General features: G+C 31.4%; 1 protein-coding gene across 1 annotated transcript; it reads left to right on the top strand.

The window, feature by feature from the left end:
* The first annotated feature begins 1,711 nt into the window (after positions 1–1,711).
* ak3 (adenylate kinase 3) lies at positions 1,712–21,214 on the top strand. The gene is made up of 5 exons (XM_061907935.1): positions 1,712–1,941; positions 8,860–8,979; positions 11,303–11,475; positions 16,568–16,686; positions 20,696–21,214. The coding sequence occupies exons 1-5, from the start codon at positions 1,794–1,796 to the stop codon at positions 20,805–20,807; spliced, it is 672 nt and encodes a 223-aa protein (XP_061763919.1). The 5' UTR covers positions 1,712–1,793; the 3' UTR covers positions 20,808–21,214.
* The last annotated feature ends 665 nt before the right edge of the window (positions 21,215–21,879 follow it).

Below are 21,879 nucleotides of genomic sequence, written 5' to 3'. Positions count from 1 at the left end.
TTTAAGGAACTACTGTAAAAACACTAGTCAAAGATCCTCTAAATAACACAATTATCTACTCTTAAAAACACCAGTCAAAGATCCCCTATTTGACACATGCACTCTACTGTTTTTAAGGATCTACTGTAAAAACACTAGTCAAAGATCCTCTAAATGACACAAGCATTTTACCGTTGTTAAGGATCTACCGTAAAAACACTAGTCAAAGATCCTCTATATAACACGAGCCAGCTACCGTTGTTAAGGATCTACTGTAAAAACACTGGGCAAAGATCCTCTATATGACATGAGCACTCCACCGTTTTTAAGGATCTACTGTAAAAACACTTGTCAAAGATCCTCTATAAGACATGAGCACTCCACTGCTGTTAAGGATCTACTGTTAAAGAAAAATAAAACAAAAAAACAACAGTCAAATATCCTCTATTTGACACGAGCCCTCTACTGTTGTTAAGGATATACACTAGGCTAAGATCCTCTAAATGAAACAAGCACTTTACCGTTGTTAAGGATCTGCTATAAAAAACACTAGGCAAAGATCCTCTATTTGACAAGAGCACTCTACCATTGTTAAGGCTTTTCTGTAAAAAAAACACTTGTTAAAGATCCTCTATTTGACACGAGCACTACACTGTTGGTAAGGATTTACTGTAAAAACAATAGCCAAAGATCCTCTATTTGACACAAGCACTCTACTGTTGGTAAGGATCTACTGTAAAAACACTAGTCAAAGATCCTCTATTTGACACAAGCACTCTACTGAATAAGCAAAGATCCTCTATTAGACAGTAGCGCTTTGCTCTTTTTAGGAATCCACAGTTAAAAAAACGTTTTAGTCAAAGATCATTTATTGAACAGTCACATTTAAAAACAACAACAACAAAAAAAAAACATTGAGCATAAAAACAACCTTTTGATTTTGGTCATTTTTTGTCAAGACTTTTTTTCCATTGAAGCAGACTTACCACCATCGTAATTGTTTTATGTGAAAAGGAAATAAACGGAGGGCTGCATTTTATTCTTTAAAAAACCCCAGTACTTTAGAAAAACTAATAGTTGTGCTTAAAATATACCTTTTATTGCACCTTATTAACGACAGAAAAAATATATACGTATAATTATTTTTTTTAAAATTAAATAAATACAATTATTATAATAACTTACCGACTCATGAACGTGCTTGTTGTCATGGCAGCCATTTTTGGGAAGACAAATGTTCTATTTCGTTGAACGAAGTCTTCATTCCTCGAGTGTTTTTGCATATTAAAAATGCTTATTGTTGTTTGCTGTTATGTTTATTTTTACAAACAAATAAATGGAGAACAACGCTTAGAAACGACAGGGTGTCATTCTACTTCCGGCCTGCAGATGGCGGCACATGATTAAAAACAACAACTACTGTTAAACATGATCACATTTGCGTAATAATCCCTTTCCTAAGTTATTAATATGATATGACGCACATCTAAATGGACGTATTGTTCGGTGTGTTTCCTAACTATCACCATAACCGTCTAAATATCAAAAATACAAATAGTTTGAAGGAAATAGCTTCTAATTACTTACGTAACAAAACAAACACTTGACCGGGCCTGAGTGGGAACTCTGCGCATCCTGCTCTGCGCAGCTTCCTCCTCGGGTTGCCTGAAGGAAGGAGGCGCGGCCAGCCTCCAGGACACGCCCCCTGATGCTTACGTCACCAGAAAAAAAAAAACAAAAAAAACCGCCGTCTGCTTGATGGCCAGGAAGGGAGAAAGAAAGCTGAGTGTCGGGAGTTCGTCTTCTTGAGCGCCATGCTTCTGCACAGGCTCTACCGGGCCGTCATCATGGGGCCTCCCGGCTCCGGTAAAGGCACCATTTCCGGCAGGATCAGCAAAAGTTTGGGCCTCCAGCACATCTCCAGTGGGGACATTCTGAGAACCAACATCGACGCTCAAACTGGTGACTTTGCACTTTTTTTTTCACTCCCACCCCCAAAACTTTGCTGAAAATGTTGTAATGTTGATGATGAGATGAGATGAGATGAGAACCCCCCCCCCCCCCAACCCCCTTATCTCTCTCTCTCACACACACACACACACACACACACACACACACACACACACACACACACACACACACACACACACACACACACACACACACACACACACACACACACACACAGAGGGTTAAAAGTGACGTCATCAAACTGCTTTGCTGCAAGTCCCAGGAGTTGACACTGGAAACAAGTGGTTGGACTTTGGAGCAATGTCTGCTCCTTCGCGTCACCTTGACTGCATACTCAAGCAGTAAAGATAAGCAAGACACAGATGTTATTATTCGAATGCAACACAGAAACTGCGTGCATGATTATTATGATTTATGATATCAGCCATTACAAGTTATATTGGTGCACATACTAGATAACATACATTGTTGCTAAGGACTGTACTTGTCCCTGCACTACTACTCGTTTTAGTGCATCTATATTATGTCAATATATTGTCTTTGTAATGTGTATATAATGTCAATATACTGACTATATATAGTGTATATAATAGATAGATGGATAGTACTTCAGGAGAGTTCCCTCAGGAAAATTAAAATGTCGATATCATATCAATATAATGTCAATATATTGACTATATAATGTGTATATAATGTCAATATACCGACTATATATAGTGTGTATATAATGTCAATATATTGACTATATATATCCATCCATCCATTTCCTACCGCTTATTCCCTTTATAATGTCAATATTTTGGCTATTTCATGTGTGTATAATGTCAATATATTGTATGTATAATTTTAATATATTGACTATATAGTGTGTATATTATGTCAATATATTGGCTATATAATGTTTATAATGTCAATATACTGGCTATATAATGTGTATATAATGTCAATATACTGACTATAGAGTATATAATGTCAATATATTGGCTATATATAGTGCATAAAATGTCAATATATTGTATGAATAATGTCAATATATTGGTTATGTAATGTGTATATAATGTCAACATACTGACTATATATAGTGGATATAATGTCAATATATTGGCTATAAAATGTGTATATAATGTCAATATATTGACTATATAATGTCATTATATTGACTATATATATAGTGTACATAATGTCATTATATTGACTATATAGATATATATATGTATATATATATATATATATAGTGTATATAATGTCAATATACTGACTATATATTGTGTATATAATTTCAATATATTGACTATATAATGTGTATTTAATGTCATTATATTGACTATATATATATATATATATATATAGTGTATATAATGTCAATATACTGACTATATATTCTGTATATAATGCCAATATATTGACTATATAATGTCAATATAATGACAAAATGTCAATATATTGACTATATGACAATATATTGACTATATAATGTGTATATAATGTCAACATATTGACTATATAATGCCAATGTATTGACTATATATTGTGTATATAATGTCAATATACTGACTATATATAGTGTATATAATGTCAATATATTGGCTATATAATGTGTATATAGCCAATATATTGACTATATAATGTTATTATATTGACTATATATAGTCCGTATAATGTCAGTATACGGACTATATATTGTGTATATAATGTCAATATACTGACTATAGAGTATATAATGGCAATATATTGGCTATATATTGTGAAAATGTCAATATATTGTATGAATAATGTCATTACATTGGCTATGTAATGTGTATATAATGTCAACATACTGACTATATATAGTGGATATGATGTCAATATTTTGGCTATAAAATGTGTATATAATGTCAATATATTGACTATATAATGTCCTTATATTGACTATATATGTAGTGTATATAATGTAATTATATTGACTATATATATATGTATATATATATATATATATATACTGTATATATATAGTATATAATTTCAATATACTGACCATATATTCTGTATATAATGTCAATATATTGACTATATAATGTGTTTATGTCAATATAATGACCATATAATGTCAACATATTGACTATATAATGCCAATATATTTACTATATATTGTGTATATAATGTCAATATACTGACTATATATAGTGTATATAATGTCAATATATTAGCTATATAATGTGTATTTAGCCAATATATTGACTATATAATGTCATTATATTGACTATATATAGTGTATATAATGTCAGTATATGGATTATATATTGTGTATATAATGTCAATATATTGACTTTATAAAGTCAATATATTGACTGTATATTGTGTAAGATCCTTTAAATGACAGGAGCGCTCTGCTGTTTTAAAGAACCTACTGTCAAAAAACGCTTGTCAAAGATCCTCTAAATGACAGGGACGCTCTGCTGAACCTATTGTTGAATATGCCAGTCAAAGATCCTTTAAATGACAGGAGTGCGCTACTGTTTTAAAGAACCTACTGTCAAAGATCCTTTATATGACAGGGACGCTCTGCTGAACCTATTGTTAAAAATGCTAGTCAAAGATCTTTTATATGACAGGAGCGCTCTGCTGTTTTAAAGAACCTACTGTCAAAAACACTAGTCAAAGATCCTCTATATGACAGGGACGTGTTAAGTAGTGTTCCATGTTGTGTGTCAAATAGTGTGTTATATAGTGTGCCATGTCATGTGTTATATAGTGTGCCATGTTGTGTGTTATATAGTGTGTTAAATAGTGTATCATGTTATGTGTTATACAGTGTGTTAAATAGTGTGTCATGTAATGTGTTATATAGTGTGCCATGTCATGTGTTATATAATTTGTTAAATAGTGTGTCATGTTGTGTGTTATATAGTGTGCCATGTTGTGTGTTATATAGTGTTATGTAGTGTGCCATGTTGTGTGACATATAGTATGTCATATTATGTGCCACGTTTGTGTTAAATAGTGTGCCATGTTATGTGTTATATAGTGTGCCATGTTGTGTGTTATACAGTGTGTTAAATAGTGTGCCATGTTGTGTGACATATAGTATGTCATATTATGTGCCATGTTGTGTTTTAAATAGTGTGTCATGTTGTGTGTTATATAGTGTGCCATGTTGTGTGTTATACAGTGTGTTAAATAGTGTGCCATGTTGTGTGACATATAGTATGTCATATTATGTGCCATGTTGTGTTTTAAATCGTGTGTCATGTTGTGTGTTATATAGTGTGCCATGTTGTGTGTTAGTGTGAAATTTTGTGTTATATAGTGTGCCGTGTTGTGTGTTTTGTAGTGTTAAATAGTGTCATATTGTGTGTTGTATAGTGTTAAATAGTGTGCCAAGTTTGTGTTAAATAGTGTGTCATGTTATGTGTTATATAGTGTGCCATCTTGTGTGTTATACAGTGTGTTAAATAGTGTGCCATGTTGGGTGACATATAGTATGTCATTATGTGCCATGTTGTTTTAAATAGTGTTTCATGTTGTGTGTTGTATAGTGTGCCATGTTGTGTGTTAAATAGTGTGAAATTTTGTGTTATATAGTGTGCCGTGTTGTGTGTTTTGTAGTGTTAAATAGTGTCATATTGTGTGTTATATAATGTTAAATAGTGTGCTACGTTTGTGTTAAATAGTGTGCCATGTTATGTGTTATATAGTGTGCCATGTTGTGTGTTATACAGTGTGTTAAATAGTGTGCCATGTTATGTGTTATATAGTGTGCCATGTTGTGTGTTATATAGTGTGTTAGTGTGCCATGTTATGTGTTATATAGTGTGCCATGTTGTGTGTTATATAGTGTGTTAAATAGTGTGCCATGTTGTGTGTTATACAGTGTGTTAAATAGTGTGCCATGTTATGTGTATATAGTGTGCCATGTTGTGTGTTGTATAGTGTGTTAAATAGTGTGCCATGTTATGTGTTATATAGTGTGCCATGTTGTGTGTTATATAGTGTGTTAAATAGTGTGCCATGTTATGTGTTATATAGTGTGCCATGTTGTGTGTTATACAGTGTGTTAAATAGTGTGCCATGTTATGTGTTATATAGTGTGCCATGTTGTGTGTTATATAGTGTGTTAAATAGTGTGCCATGTTATGTGTTATATAGTGTGCCATGTTGTGTGTTATATAGTGTGTTAAATAGTGTGCCATGTTATGTGTTATATAGTGTGCCATGTTGTGTGTTATACAGTGTGTTAAATAGTGTGCCATGTTATGTGTTATATAGTGTGCCATGTTGTGTGTTATATAGTGTGTTAAATAGTGTGCCATGTTATGTGTTATATAGTGTGCCATGTTGTGTGTTATATAGTGTGTTAAATAGTGTGCCATGTTATGTGTTATATAGTGTGCCATGTTGTGTGTTATATAGTGTGTTAAATAGGGTACCATTATGTGTTAAATAGTGTGCCATGTTGTATGTTAAATAGTGTGCCATGTTATGTGTTATAGTGTGTTAAATAGTGTGCCATGTTGTGTGACATATAGTATGTCATATTATGTGCCATGTTGTTTTAAATAGTGTGCCATGTTGTGTGTTATATAGTGTGCCATGTTATGTGTTATATAGTGTGCCATGTTGTGTGTTATATAGTGTGTTAAATAGTGTGCCATGTTATGTGTTAAATAGTGTGCCATGTTATGTGTTAAATAGTGTGCCATGTTATGTGTTATAGTGTGTTAAATAGTGTGCCATGTTGTGTGACATATAGTATGTCATATTATGTGCCATGTTGTTTTAAATAGTGTGCCATGTTGTGTGTTGTATAGTGTGCCATGTTGTGTGTTGTATAGTGTGCCATGTTATGTGTTATATAGTGTGCCATGTTGTGTGTTAAATAGTGTGCCATGTTATGTGTTATAGTGTGTTGAATAGTGTGCCATGTTGTGTGACATATAGAATGTCATATTATGTGCCATGTTGTTTTAAATAGTGTGCCATGTTGTGTGTTATATAGTGTGTTAAATAGTGTGCCATGTTATGTGTTATATAGTGTGCCATGTTGTGTGTTAAATAGTGTGCCATGTTAAATGATAAATGGGTTGTACTTGTATAGCGCTTTTCTACCTTCAAGGTACTCAAAGCGCTTTGACATTACTTCCACATTTACCCATTCACACACATTCACACACACTGATGGAGGGAGCTGCCATGCAAGGCGCCAACCAGCACCCATCAGGAGCAAGGGTGAAGTGTCTTGCTCAGGACACAACGGACGTGACGAGGTTGGTACTAGGTGGGATTTGAACCAGGGACCCTCGGGTTGCACACGGCCACTCTCCCACTGCGCCACGCCGTCCCGCCATGTTGTGTTATAGTGTGTTAGTGTGCCATGTTGTGTGACATATAGTATGTCATATTATGTGCCATGTTGTTTTAAATAGTGTGCCATGTTGTGTGTTATATAGTGTGTTAAATAGTGTGTCATGATGTGTGTTATATAGTGTGCCATGTTGTGTGTTATATAGTGTGCCATGTTGTGTGACATATAGTATGTCATATTATGTGCCATGTTGTTTTAAATAGTGTGTCATGTTGTGTGTTATATAGTGTGTCATGTTGTGTGACATTTAGTGTGTTAAATAGTGTGCCATGTTGTGTGACATATGGTATGTCATGTTATGTGCCATGTTGTGTTTTAAATAGTGTGTCATGTTGTGTGTTATATAGTGCCATGTTGGGTGACATATTTATAGTATGTCATATTATGTGCCATGTTGTGTGACATATGGTATGTCATGTTATGTGCCATGTTGTGTTTTAAATAGTGTGTCATGTTGTGTGTTATATAGTGCCATGTTGGGTGACATATTTATAGTATGTCATATTATGTGCCATGTTGTGTGACATATGGTATGTCATGTTATGTGCCATGTTGTGTTTTAAATAGTGTGTCATGTTGTGTGTTATATAGTGCCATGTTGGGTGACATATTTATAGTATGTCATATTATGTGCCATGTTGTGTGACATATGGTATGTCATGTTATGTGCCATGTTGTGTTTTAAATAGTGTGTCATGTTGTGTGTTATATAGTGCCATGTTGGGTGACATATTTATAGTATGTCATATTATGTGCCATGTTGTGTTTTAAATAGTGTGCCATATTGTGTGTTATACAGTGTGTTAAATAGTGTGCCATGTTGGTTGACATATAGTATGTCATATTATGTGCCATGTTGTGTTTTAAATAGTGTGTCATGTTGTGTGTTATATAGTGTGCCATGTTGTGTGTTATACAGTGTGTTAAATAGTGTGCCATGTTGTGTGACATGTAGTGTCATATTATGTGCCATGTTGTGTGTTATATAGTGTGTTAAATAGGGTGCTATGTTGTGTTTTAAATAGTGTGTCATGTTGTGTGTTATATAGTGTGCCATGTTGGGTGACATATAGTATGTCATATTATGTGCCATGTTGTGTTTAAATAGTGTGTCATGTTGTGTGTTATATAGTGTGCCATGTTGTGTGTTATATAGGGTGCCATGTTGTGGGACATATAGTATGTCATATTATGTGCCATGTTGTGTGTTATATAGTGTGTTAGTGTGCCATGTTGTGTGTCATATAGTGTGTTATATAGTGTGCCATGTTGTGTGACATATAGTGTGTTAAATAGTGTGCATGTTGTGTGACATATAGTATGTCATGTTGTGTGCCATGTTGTGTGTTAAATAGTGTGTCATGTTGTGTTTTATTTAGTGTGTTAAATAGTGTGTCATGTTGTGTGTTATATAGTGTGCCATGTTGTGTGTTATATAGTGTGTTAAATAGTGTGCCATGTTGTGTGACATATAGTGTGTCATATTATGTGCCATGTTGTGTTTTAAATAGTGTGTCATGTTGTGTGTTATATAGTGTGTTAAATAGTGTGTCATGTTGTGTTGTCAGAGCTGGGGCTGCTGATGAAGGCGAGTATCGATGAAGGCCAGCTGGTTCCAGATCAGATCATATCTCGCCTCATCCTCAGAGAGCTGACACTGCTGCAAGACAGCAGCTGGCTGCTGGACGGTAACCACTTCCATTTTCATCTACTTCCTGTCTTGTGTTGTAAACAACTTCCATCTTCATCTACTTCCTGTCTTGTGTTGTAAACAACTTCCATCTTCATCTACTTCCTGTCTTGTGTTGTAAACAACTTCCATCTTCATCTACTTCCTGTCTCGTGTTGTAAACAACTTCAATGTTCATCTACTTCCTGTCTTGTGTTGTAAACAACTTCCATCTTCATCTACTTCCTGTCTTGTGTTGTAAACAACTTCCATCTTCATCTACTTCCTGTCTTGTGTTGCAAAGACTTTACTGCTGATCTACTTCCTGTCTTGTATTGTAAACAACTTCCATCTTCATCTACTTCCTGTCTTGTGTTGTAAACAACTTCCATCTTCATCTACTTCCTGTCTTGTGTTGTAAACAACTTCCACTTTCATCTACTTCCTGTCTTGTGTTGTAAACAACTTCCACATTCATCTACTTCCTGTCTTGTGTTGTAAACAACTTCCATCTTCATCTACTTCCTGTCTTGTGTTGTAAACAACTTCCATCTTCATCTACTTCCTGTCTTGTGTTGTAAACGACTTTAATGATGATCTACTTCCTGTGAACCAGGAAGTAGTATGCTAGCTAGCAAACAAGCACTCATACGGCTAATAATACACATTTAAAAAAAAAATTCTGAGACAATTTATCTTATTTTTTCACTTCTTAAGTTACATTTGATCAGTTAACTCACTTCTAAAAGTAAAATGTTACAGTTTTGTAATCTTACGTCGTCTTTCCTGAACCAGGAAGTAGTCCGCTAGCTAACAAACAAGCACTCCAACGGTTTATAATACACATTTTATGACACAATTTATTTTATTTTTTCGCTTCTTAAGTTACATTTTATCAGTTAACTCACTTCTAAATGTAAAATGTTGCAGTTTTGTAATCTTACGTCGTCTTTTGTGAACCGGGAAGTAGTCTGCTAGCTAACAAACAAGCACTCCTGGGGTTTATAATACACATTTTATTTTATTACTTCTTAAGTTACATTTGATCAGTTAACTCACTTCTAAACATAAAATGTTACAGTTTTGTAATCTTACGTCGTCTTTCGTGAACCAGGAAGTAGTCCGCTAACTAACAAATAAGCACTCCTACTGTTAAAAATACATATTCTATGACACAATTAATTTTAATTTTATCACTTCTTTAAGCTGCATTTGATCAGTTCACTCACTTTTAAAGGTAAAATTTTACGTTGTCCTCGATAAAACCAGGAAGTAGTCAGCTAGCTAACAAACAAGCACTCATACGGTTAATAATACACATTTAAAAAACTTTTTATGAGACAATTTATCTTATTTTTTCACTTCTTAAGTTACATTTGATCAGTTAACTCACTTCTAAAAGTAAAATGTTACAGTTTTGTAATCTTACGTCGTCTTTCATGAACCGGGAAGTAGTCCGCTAGCTAACAAACAACCACTCCTACGGTTAAAAATACACATTTTATGACACAATTTATTTTATTTTTTCACTTCTTAAGTTATATTTGATCAGTTAACTCACTTCTATAAGTAAAATGTTACGTCGTCCTCGATAAAACCAGGAAGTATTCAGCTAGCTATCAAACAAGCACTCATACGGCTAATAATACACATTTAAAAAACTATTTATGAGACAATTTATCTTATTTTTTCACTTCTTAAGTTACATTTGATCAGTTAACTCACTTCTAAAAGTAAAATGTTACAGTTTTGTAATCTTACGTCGTCTTTCCTGAACCAGGAAGTAGTCCGCTAGCTAACAAACAAGCACTCCAACGGTTTATAATACACATTTTATGACACCATTTATTTTATTTTTTCGCTTCTTAAGTTACATTTGATCAGTTAACTCACTTCTAAACGTAAAATGTTGCAGTTTTGTAATCTTACGTCGTCTTTTGTGAACCGGGAAGTAGTCTGCTAGCTAACAAACAAGCACTCCTGCGGTTTATAATACACATTTTATTTTATTTTTTCACTTCTTAAGTTACATTTGATCAGTTAACTCACTTCTAAACGTAAAATGTTGCAGTTTTGTAATCTTACGTCGTCTTTTGTGAACCGGGAAGTAGTCTGCTAGCTAACAAACAAGCACTCCTGCGGTTTATAATACACATTTTATTTTATTTTTTCACTTCTTAAGTTACATTTGATCTGTTAACTCACTTCTAAACGTAAAATGTTGCAGTTTTGTAATCTTACGTTGTCTTTCGTGAACCAGGAAGTAGTCAGCTAGCTAAGAAATAGTTTTAGTAGAGAAAGTAGCCTGAGTGAATGTTGAGTTGAGTTATGTGGGCCAGCAGGTTTCCCTCGCACGTTGTCTCAGGCAGAGTCTCTGGAGGAGTGTTACAGCGTGGACACTGTCATCAACCTGCAGGTTCCTTTTCACATCATCAGACAGCGACTGACTTCTCGCTGGACTCACCTGCCCAGCGGCAGAGTTTACAACGTGGACTTCAACCCGCCTAAAGTGCCTGTAAGTGCTTTTAATTACTCCTATTTTTCATCATTGTAAGTGCTTTTACTCACTCCTTTGTTATTCATCATTCCAAGTGCTTACTGTTTTATTTTTCATCATTCCAAGTGCTTTTAATCACTTCTTTATTTTCCATAATTCTAAGTACTTTTAATCAATCCAAGTACTTTTAATCACTCCTTTATTTTTCGTAATTCTAAGTACTTTTAATCACTCCCTTATTATTCATCATTTTAAGTGCTTTATATCACTCCTTTATTTTTCGTAATTCCAAGTGCTTTTAATCACTCCTTTATTTTTCATAATTCTAATTGTTAGTGCTTTTAATCACTCCTTTATTTTTCATAATTTAAAGTGCTTTTAATCGTTCCACTATTATTCATAATTTATAGTGCTTTTAATCACTCCTTTATTTTTCGTAATTCCAAGTACATTTAATCACTCCCTTATTTTTCATAATTTTAAGTGCTTTTAATCACTCCTTTATTATACATAATTTTAAGTGCTTTTAATTACTCCTTTATTTTTCACAATTCCAAGTACTTTCATTCACTTATTTTTCACCAATACAAGTACTTTTAATTTCTCCTATTTTTCATCTTTCTAAGTAATTTTTTATCAGTTCTTTATTGTTCATCATTCTAAGTGCTTTTAATCACTCCTTTATTGGTCATACATCTAAGTGTTTTTAATTACGCCTTTATTTTCCATAATTCTAAGTACTTTTAACTACTCCTTTATTGTTTGCAATTCTAAGTGCTTTTAATTACGCCTTTATTTTTTGTAATTCTAAGTACTTTTAATCACTTCCTTATTTTTCATAATTTTATGTGCTTTTAATCACTTCTTTATTATTCATGTTTAGTGCTTTTAATCACTCCTTTATTTTTCATAATTCTAAGTGCTTGTAATTACTCCTTTATTTTTCATAATTCTAAGTGCTTTTAATCGTTCCTTTATTATTCATAATTTTTAGAGCTTTTAATTACGCCTTTATTTTCCATAATTCTAAGTACTTTTAATCAATCCAAGTACTTTTAATCACTCCTTTATTTTTCGGAATTCTAAGTACTTTTTATCACTCCTTTATTAGTCATCATTTTAAGTGCTTTATATCACTCCTTTATTTTTCATAATTCCAAGTGCCTTTAATCACTCCTTTATTTTTCATAATTCTAATTGTTAGTGCTTTTAATCACTCCTTTATTATTCATAATGTTTAGTGCTTTTAATCACTCCTTTATTTTTCATAATTTAAAGTGCTTTTAATCGTTCCACTATTATTCATAATTTATAGTGCTTTTAATCACTCCTTTATTTTTCGTAATTCCAAGTACATTTAATCACTCCTTTATTTTTCATAATTTTAAGTGCATTTAATCACTCCTTTATTATGCATAATTTTAAGTGCTTTTAATTACTCCTTTATTTTTCACAATTCCAAGTACTTTTATTCACTTATTTTTCACCGATACAAGTACTTTTAATTTCTCCTATTTTTCATCTTTCTAAGTACTTTTTATCAGTTCTTTATTGTTCATCATTTTAAGTGCTTTTAATCACTCCTTTATTGTTCATACATCTAAGTGTTTTTAATTACGCCTTTATTTTCCATATTTCTAAGTACTTTTAATCAATCCAAGTACTTTTAATCACTTCTTTATTTTTCGTAATTCTAAGTACTTTTTATCACTCCTTTATTATTCATCATTTTAAGTGCTTTTAATCACTCCTTTATTTTTCGTAATTCCAAGTGCTTTTAATCATTCCTTTATTATTCATGTTTAGTGCTTTTAATCACTCCTTTATTTTTCACAATTTGAAGTGCTTTTAATCGTTCCACTATTATTCATAATTTATAGTGCTTTTAATTACGCCTTTATTTTCCATAATTTTAAGTACTTTTAATCAATCCAAGTACTTTTAATCACTCCTTTATTTTTCATAATTTTAAGTGCTTTTAATCACTCCTTTATTATACATAATTCTAAGTGCTTTTAATTACTCCTTTATTTTTCACAATTCCAAGTACTTTTAATCACTTATTTTTCACTAATACAAGTACTTTTAATTTCTCCTATTTTTCCTTCTTTCTAAGTACTTTAAATCAGTTCTTTATTGTTCATCATTCTAAGTGCTTTTAATCACTCCTTTATTGTTCATAAATCCAAGTGTTTTTAATCACGCCTTTATTTTCCATAACTCTAAGTACTTTTAATCACTCCTTTATTTTTCATAATTCCAAGTGCTTTTAATCACTCCTTTATTATTCATAATGTTTTTAGTGCTTTTAATCACTCTTTTATTTTTCATAATTTTAAGTGCTTTTAATCGTTCCACTATTATTCATAATTTATACCGTAGTGCTTTTAATTACGCCTTTATTTTCCATAATTCTAAGTACTTTTAATCACTCCAAGTACTTTTAATCACTCCTTTATTTTTCTTAATTCTAAGTACTTTTTTATCACTCCTTAATTAGTCATTATTTTTAGTGCTTTTAATCACTCTTTTATTTTTCATAATTCTAAGTGCTTTTAATCACTACTTTATTATTCATAATGTTTAGTGCTTTTAATCACTCCTTTATTTTTCGTAATTCTAAGTACTTTTTATCACTCCTTTATTATTCATCAATTTAAGTGCTTTTAATCACTCCTTTATTCTTCGTAATTCCAAGTGCTTTTAATCATTTCTTTATTATTCATGTTTAGTGCTTTTAATCACTCCTTTATTTTTCACAATCTGAAGTGCTTTTAATCGTTCCACTATTATTCATAATTTATAGTGCTTTTAATCACTCCTTTATTTTTCGTAATTCAAAGTTCTTTTAATCACTCCTTTATTATTCATAATGTTTAGTGCTTTTAAACACTCCTTTATTTTTCATAATTTTAAGTGCTTTTAATCGTTCCACTATTATTCATAATTTATAGTGCTTTTAATCACTCCTTTATTTTTTGTAATTCCAAGTACTTTTAATCACTCCTTTATTTTTCATAATTTTAAGTGCTTTTAATCACTCCTTTATTATACATAATTCTGAGTGCTATCAATTACTCCTTCATTTTTCACAATTCCAAGTACTTTTAATCACGCCTTTATTTTTCACCATTATAAGTGCTTTTAATCACTCCTTGATTATTCATCATTATAAGTATTTTAAATTTTTCATCTTTTTAAGTACTTTTAATCAGTCCTTTATTGTTCATCATTCTAAGTGCTTTTAATCACTCCTTTATTGTTCATAAATCTAAGTGTTTTTAATTACGCCTTTATTTTCCATAATTCTAAGTACTTTCAATTACGCCTTTATTTTCCATAATTCTAAGTACTTTCAATTACTCCTTTATTGTTTGCAATTCTAAGTGCTTTTAATTACTCCTTTATTTTTTGTTATTCTAAGTACTTTTAATCACTCCTTTATTTTTCATAATTTTAAGTGCTTTTAATCATCCATCCATTTTCTACCGCTTATTCCCTTGTTTGGGGTCGCTGGCGCCTATATCAGCTACAATCGGGCGGAAGGCGGGGTACACCCTGGACAAGTCGCCACCTCATCGCAGGGCCAACACAGATAGACAGACAACATTCACACTCACATTCACACAAATCACTCCTTTATTATTCATGTTTAGTGCTTTTAATCACTCCTTTATTTTTCATAATTCTAAGTGCTTTTAATCGTTCCTTTATTATTCATAATTGTTAGTGCTTTTAATTAAGCCTTTTATTTTCCATAATTCTAAGTACTTTTAATCAATCCAAGTACTTTTAATCACTCCTTGATTTTTCGTAATTCTAAGTACTCTTAATCACTCCTTTATTATTCATAATTCTAAGTGCTTTTAATCTCTCCTTTATTTTTTGTACTTCCAAGTACTTTCAATCACTCCTTTGTTTTTAATAATTTTAAGTGCTTTTAATCACTCCTTTATCATTCATAATTCTAAGTGCTTTTAATTACTCCTTTATTTTTCATAATTCTAAGTTTTTTTAATCACTCCAAGTACTTTTAATTAATCCTTTACTATTCATAATTGTAAGTACTTTGTCAGTCCTTTTTTTTCGTAATTCAAAGTACTTTTAATCACTCCTTTTGTTCATCATTCTAAGTGATTTTAATCACTCGTTTATCTTTCATAATTCCAAGTGATTTTAATCTGTCCTTTATTTTTCACAATTCTAAGTACTTTTAATCAGTCCTTTATTTTTCATAATTCTAAGTGCTTTTAATCACTACAAGTACTTTTAATTGATCCTTTATTATCCATAATTGTAAGTACTTTGTCAGTCCTTTATTTTTCGTAATTCTACGTACTTTTAATACCTCCTTTTGTTCATCATTCTAACTGATTTTAATCACTCCTTTATCTTTCATAATTCCAAGTGCTTTTAATTTCTCCTTTATTTTTCATCATTCTAAATGCTTTCAATCACTCCTTTATTGTTCATATTTCTAAGCGCTCTTAATTTCCGCCTTTATTTTTAATCATTCTAAGTTATTTTAATCACTCCTTTGATTTTTTTGTAATTCTTAGTACTTTTAATCACTCCTTTATTCTACTTTTAATCACTGTAAGTACTTTGAATTAATCCTTTTTTTATTTGACATTGTAAGTAATTTTATTCACTCTTTTAATTTTAAGTACTTTTAATCACTCCTTTATTTTTCACAATTCTAAGTGCTTTTAATTACTTATATATTATTCATAACTTTTAGTGCTTTTAATTAGGCCCTTATTTTCCATAATTCTAAGTACTTTTAACTACTCTATTTTTCATTATTCTAAGTGCTTTTAGTCACTCCTTTTTTTGTTCATAATTCGAAATGCTTTTAATCACTCCTTTATTTTTCATAATTTTAAGTGCTTTTAATTACTGCAGGTGTTTTTAAGTTGTTTTGAATGTAAAATGTATGTAAGAATAAATGTCAACAATCAGACTTTCTTTGGGAACTCTCTTAATTGTTGTTGTCTCCGCATTTAGTTATCATCCATCAATTATTGATCCATGACTTAGTGATCCATAACTTGCTGAGTCATATCCTATTGATCCGTCCACGTTGTCAACCTTTCATTGTGGCTTTTAGGGTCGTGATGATGTCACAGGTGAACCTCTGATCCAGAGGGATGATGACACACCTGAGACAGTCATGAGGAGACTGAAGGCCTACCAAACCCAGACTGAACCTGTCCTAGAATACTACAGGTACACAAGTCTTGTACTAGAATACTACAGGTACACAAGTTGTGTACTAGAATTCTAAAGGTACACAAGTCGTGCACTAGAATACTACAGGTACACAAGTCTAGTCCTTGAATACTACAGTTGTTATATTAATGAGTGAAATTAAATGAGTTATGACATGAAATATAAGTTATATGAAATATGAGTCATGATATAACATATGAGTTGTGACATGAAGTATGAGTTATGTCATGAGTTATGACATGAAATATGAGTTATGAGGTGAAATCTGAGTTATGATATGAAATATGAGTTACGACGTGAAATATGAGTTGTGACGTTAAATATGACGTATGACATAAAATATTAATTATATGAGGGTTATGAGATGAAATATGAGTTATGAGGTGAAATCTGAGTTATGATATGAAATATGAGTTATAATGTGAAATATGAGTTGTGAGGTTAAATATGACGTATGACATAAAATATTAATTATATGAGGGTTATGAGATGAAATATGAGTTATGACATGAAATATGACATGAAATATGAGTTATGATGTGAAATGAGTTATGAAATGAAATATGAGTTATGAAATGACATAAAATATGAGTTATGAAACATGAGTTATGACAAATTTTGAGTTATGACATGAAATATGACATTAAATATGATGTGAAATATGAGTTATGACATGAAATATGATAGAGTTATGACATGTAATATTATAGAGTTATGACATGAAATATGAGTTATGCTAAGAAATGAGTTATGGCATGACATGAGTTATGAAATATGAGTTATGAAATGAGTTGTGATATTAATTATGATTTATGACGTGAAATATGAGTTATGATGTGAAATAAGGTATGACATGAAATATGAGTTTTGATATTAAATATGAATTTTGACGTGAAATATGAGTTATCAAATTTGAGGTATGACATGAAATATGAGTTATGAAATACAAGTTACGACGTGAAATATGAGTTATGACATGAAATATGACTTGAGAAATATGAGTTATGACATGAAATATGAGTTATGGCATGAAATATGAGTTATGAAATACAAGTTACGACGTGAAATATGAGTTATGACATGAAATATGACTTGAGAAATATGAGTTATGACATGAAATATGAGTTATGGCATGAAATATGAGTTATGACTTGAAATATGACTTATAAAATATGAGTTATGAGATGAAATGATTTATGACATATGAGTTATGTGAAATATGAGTTATGAGGTGACATATGAGTTATGAGGTGAAATATGAGTTATGAGGTGACATATGAGTTATGAGGTGAAATACGAGTTATGAGGTGAAATATGAGTTGTGACATGAAATATGAGTTATGAAACATGAGTTATGACAAGAAATATGACATGACATATGAGTGATGACATGAAATGAGTTATGAGAAATATGAGTTATGACATGAAATATGAGTTATGACGTGAAATATGAGCTATGACATGAAATACGAGTTCTGATACTAAATATGAGTTATGACATGAAATGAGTTATGACATGACATATGAGTTATTTGATGAAATATGAGTTATAACATGAAATATGAGTTCTGATATTAAATGTTATGACATGAAATATGAGTAATGACATGAAATGAGTTATGTGAAATATGAGTTATGAGGTGACATAAGAGCTATGAGGTGACATATGAGTTATGACATGAAATATGACATGAAATATGAGTTATGACGTAAAATGAGTTATGAAATGAAATATATGAGAGTTATGACATGAAATGAGTTATTAAATGACATAAAATATGATGAGTAATGAAACATGAGTTATGACATGAATTTTGAGTTATGACATGAAATATGACATTAAATATGAAGTGAAATATGAGTTATGACATGAATTTTGAGTTATGACATGAAATATGACATTAAATATGAAGTGAAATATGATTTATGACATGAAATATGAGTTATGCTAAGAAATATGAGTTATGGCATGAAATGAGTTATGAAATATGAGTTATGAAATGAGTTGTGATATTATGATTTATGACGTGAAATATGAGTTATGATGTGAAATAACGTACGACATGAAATATGAATTTTGATATTAAATATGAATTTTGACGTGAAATATGAGTTATCAAATTTGAGGTATGACATGAAATATGAGTTATGAAATACAAGTTACGACGTGAAATATGAGTTATGACATGAAATATGAGTTATGAGTTGATAAATATGAGTTATGATATCCAATATGAGTTATGAGATGAAATGAGTTATGACATGATATGAGTTATGTGAAATATGAGTTATGAGGTGACATATGAGTTATGAGGTGAAATACGAGTTATGAGGTGAAATATGAGTTGTGACATGAAATATGAGTTATGAAACATGAGTTATGACATGGATTTGAGTTATGACAAGAAATATGACATGAAATATGAGTGATGACGTGAAATATGAGTGATGAGATGAAATGAGTTAAGATGAGAAATATGAGTTATGACAAGAAATATGAGTTATGACGTGAAATATGAGTTTTGACATGAAATAGGATTTATATTAAATATTTATAACGTGAAATATGAGTTATGACATGAAATACGAGTTCTGATACTAAATATGAGTTATGACATGACATATGAGTTATTCGATGACATATGAGTTATGACATGAAATATGAGTTATGACATGACATGAGTTATTTGATGAAATATGAGTTCAGATATTAAATGTTATGACATGAAATATGAGTAATGACATGAAATGAGTTATGTGAAATATGAGTTATGAGGTGACATAAGAGCTATGAGGTGACATATGAGTTATGAGGTGACATGAGTTATGACGTGAAATATGAGTTTTGACATGAAATAGGATTTATGATATTAAATATTAGTTGTGACGTGAAATTAGTTGTGACATGAAATAAGAGTTCTGATACTAAATATGAGTTACGACATGACATATGAGTTATTTGATGAAATATGAGTTATTTGATGAAATATGAGTTCTGATATTAAATATGTTATGACATGAAATATGAGTAATGACATGCAATGAGTTATGACATGGGAGTTATTTGACGAAATATGAGTTATTTGATGAAATATGAGTTATGACACAACATATGAGTTATGACATAAATCATGATTTATGAAATATGAGTTATGTGAAATATGAGTTATGTGATGAAATATGAGTTGTCATGAAATATGAGTTGTCATGAAATATGAGTTATGAAGTTATGACATGAAATGAGTTATGACATGAAATATGAGTTATGACATGAATTGAGTTATGACATAGGAGTTATTTGACGAAATATGAGTTATTTGATGTAATATGAGTTATGACACAAAATGAGTTATGACATAAATCAGGATTTATGAAATATGAGTTATGTGATGAAATATGAGTTGTCATGAAATATGAGTTATGACATGAAATGAGTTATGTGATGAAATATGAGTTGTCATGAAAAATGAGTTATGACATGAAATGAGTTATGACATGAAATATGAGTTATGACATGAAATGAGTTATGACATGAAATATGAGTTATGACATGAATTGAGTTGTGATGTGAAATATGAGTTATGACATGAAATAGGAGTTATGAAACACAAGTTATGACGTGAAATATGCTTATTATGAGATTAAATATGAGTTATGAGATGAAGTATGAGTTATGACATGAAATAGGAGTTATGAAATACAAGTTCTGACGTGAAATATGCTTATGAGATTAAATATGAGTTATGAGATGAGGTATAAGTTATGACATGAAATATGAGTTGTGAGGTGAAATATAAGTTATGACATGAAATATGAGTTGTGAGGTGACATAGGAGTTATGAGGTGAAATATGAGTTATGAGATGAAATATGAGGTATGAGGTGAGATAGGAGTTGTGATGTGAAATATGAGGTATGACATGACATACGAGTTATGAGATGAAATATTAGTTATGACGTGAAATAGGAGTTATGATATGAGATATGAGTTGTGACGTGTGTTGCAGGAGTAAAGGAGTGTTGGAGACGTTCCGAGGGACAGAGACCAACAAGATTTGGCCGCACGTTGAAGCCTTCCTGCACAAAAAGTTCTCTGTGGTCAACAAGGGAGTGGCCTAAACTATCATTATTATTATTATTAATATTATGACATAATTATGGACCATGTCAATCATGTCTCATCCGTCTGAGACTTTTTGTAAACACTCCTAGTTCAACACCTTTATTGTTGGGAGCGTAGTAACCTGATTATTAATCATCATTATTACTGGTGAAAGGGATGGTGATTATTAATAATTATTAGAGGTGATAGGTAATGTGATTATTAATAATAATTATTAGTGATGTAAGTTTCTAGAAGGAACTGTGTGCCTTTTGGAGGTGGACTTTAAACAAGGAGCCTCCTTTCTTTCTGCCTTTTGGGGCCTTGGAGGGAGCAGACCAGCACCACGTACCCCACCTGGCATTGGTGGGGACTCTCTCATGCAGGTGTGAACGTTCAATAAAGTGGAGGAGGTGACAAACGACATCGACGGACATTTTTTTAAGTCAGCACAAATTGAAAAAAAAAAAAAAAAAAACTCAAATTTTTTCGTGCAATAAAATGTTGTGGCTCAGTCTGATGCAAGATGGCAGATGTCAATATTCATGTGACTGTGACTAGGGATGTGTACCCACTACCACCATTATTGCTATGTGTTTATATATATATATATATATATATATATATATATATATATACTGTATATATACATATATAGTTAAAAATATACACATGAAAATATACACATTCTTTACGAGAGGTGGGAATCTTTAGCCACTTCACGCTTCTATTCGATTACGATTCAATTAAAAATCTATTTATGACGCATCTTCAATTTATGTATATTTTATATCACTCCAAGTGAAAATATTATATATTTTGATTTCACTAAATAAGCATTTATCACATTAAAAACAAACCTTTGTAATAAGAAACAGTTAAATTAATTCCCGTCACATTTAATAAATCATGAAAATGTAAGTGAAACTGGAACATCCATCCATTTTCTACCGCTTGCCCCTTTTGGCGTCTAAGTGTCCTAATTGTGATGCATCCCCCACTCTATTCACTACGCCATCTAGTGGTTGGGAGGCTGATTACTTATATTGCTGGCAATTTAAAAGCCAAGACAAAAAAAAAACATGTCCG

The sequence above is a fragment of the Nerophis ophidion genome, linkage group LG08, assembly GCF_033978795.1.
Source record: "Nerophis ophidion isolate RoL-2023_Sa linkage group LG08, RoL_Noph_v1.0, whole genome shotgun sequence".
Taxonomy (NCBI): Eukaryota; Metazoa; Chordata; class Actinopteri; order Syngnathiformes; family Syngnathidae; genus Nerophis; species Nerophis ophidion.
Note: the sequence above shows the minus strand (reverse complement) of the source record. Positions and strands in the feature narration are given on the sequence as shown.

What these genes read in the sequence shown, in the direction of transcription:
- ak3 (XM_061907935.1), top strand. Translation starts at nt 1,794, where the DNA reads ATGCTTCTGCACAGGCTCTACCGGGCCGTCATCATGGGGCCTCCCGGC. An exon ending in CAGCAGCTGGCTGCTGGACG is followed by an intron (nt 8,980 to 11,302) that starts GTAACCACTTCC and finishes GTGGGCCAGCAG; the next exon opens with GTTTCCCTCGCACGTTGTCT. An exon ending in CCTGTCCTAGAATACTACAG is followed by an intron (nt 16,687 to 20,695) that starts GTACACAAGTCT and finishes CGTGTGTTGCAG; the next exon opens with GAGTAAAGGAGTGTTGGAGA.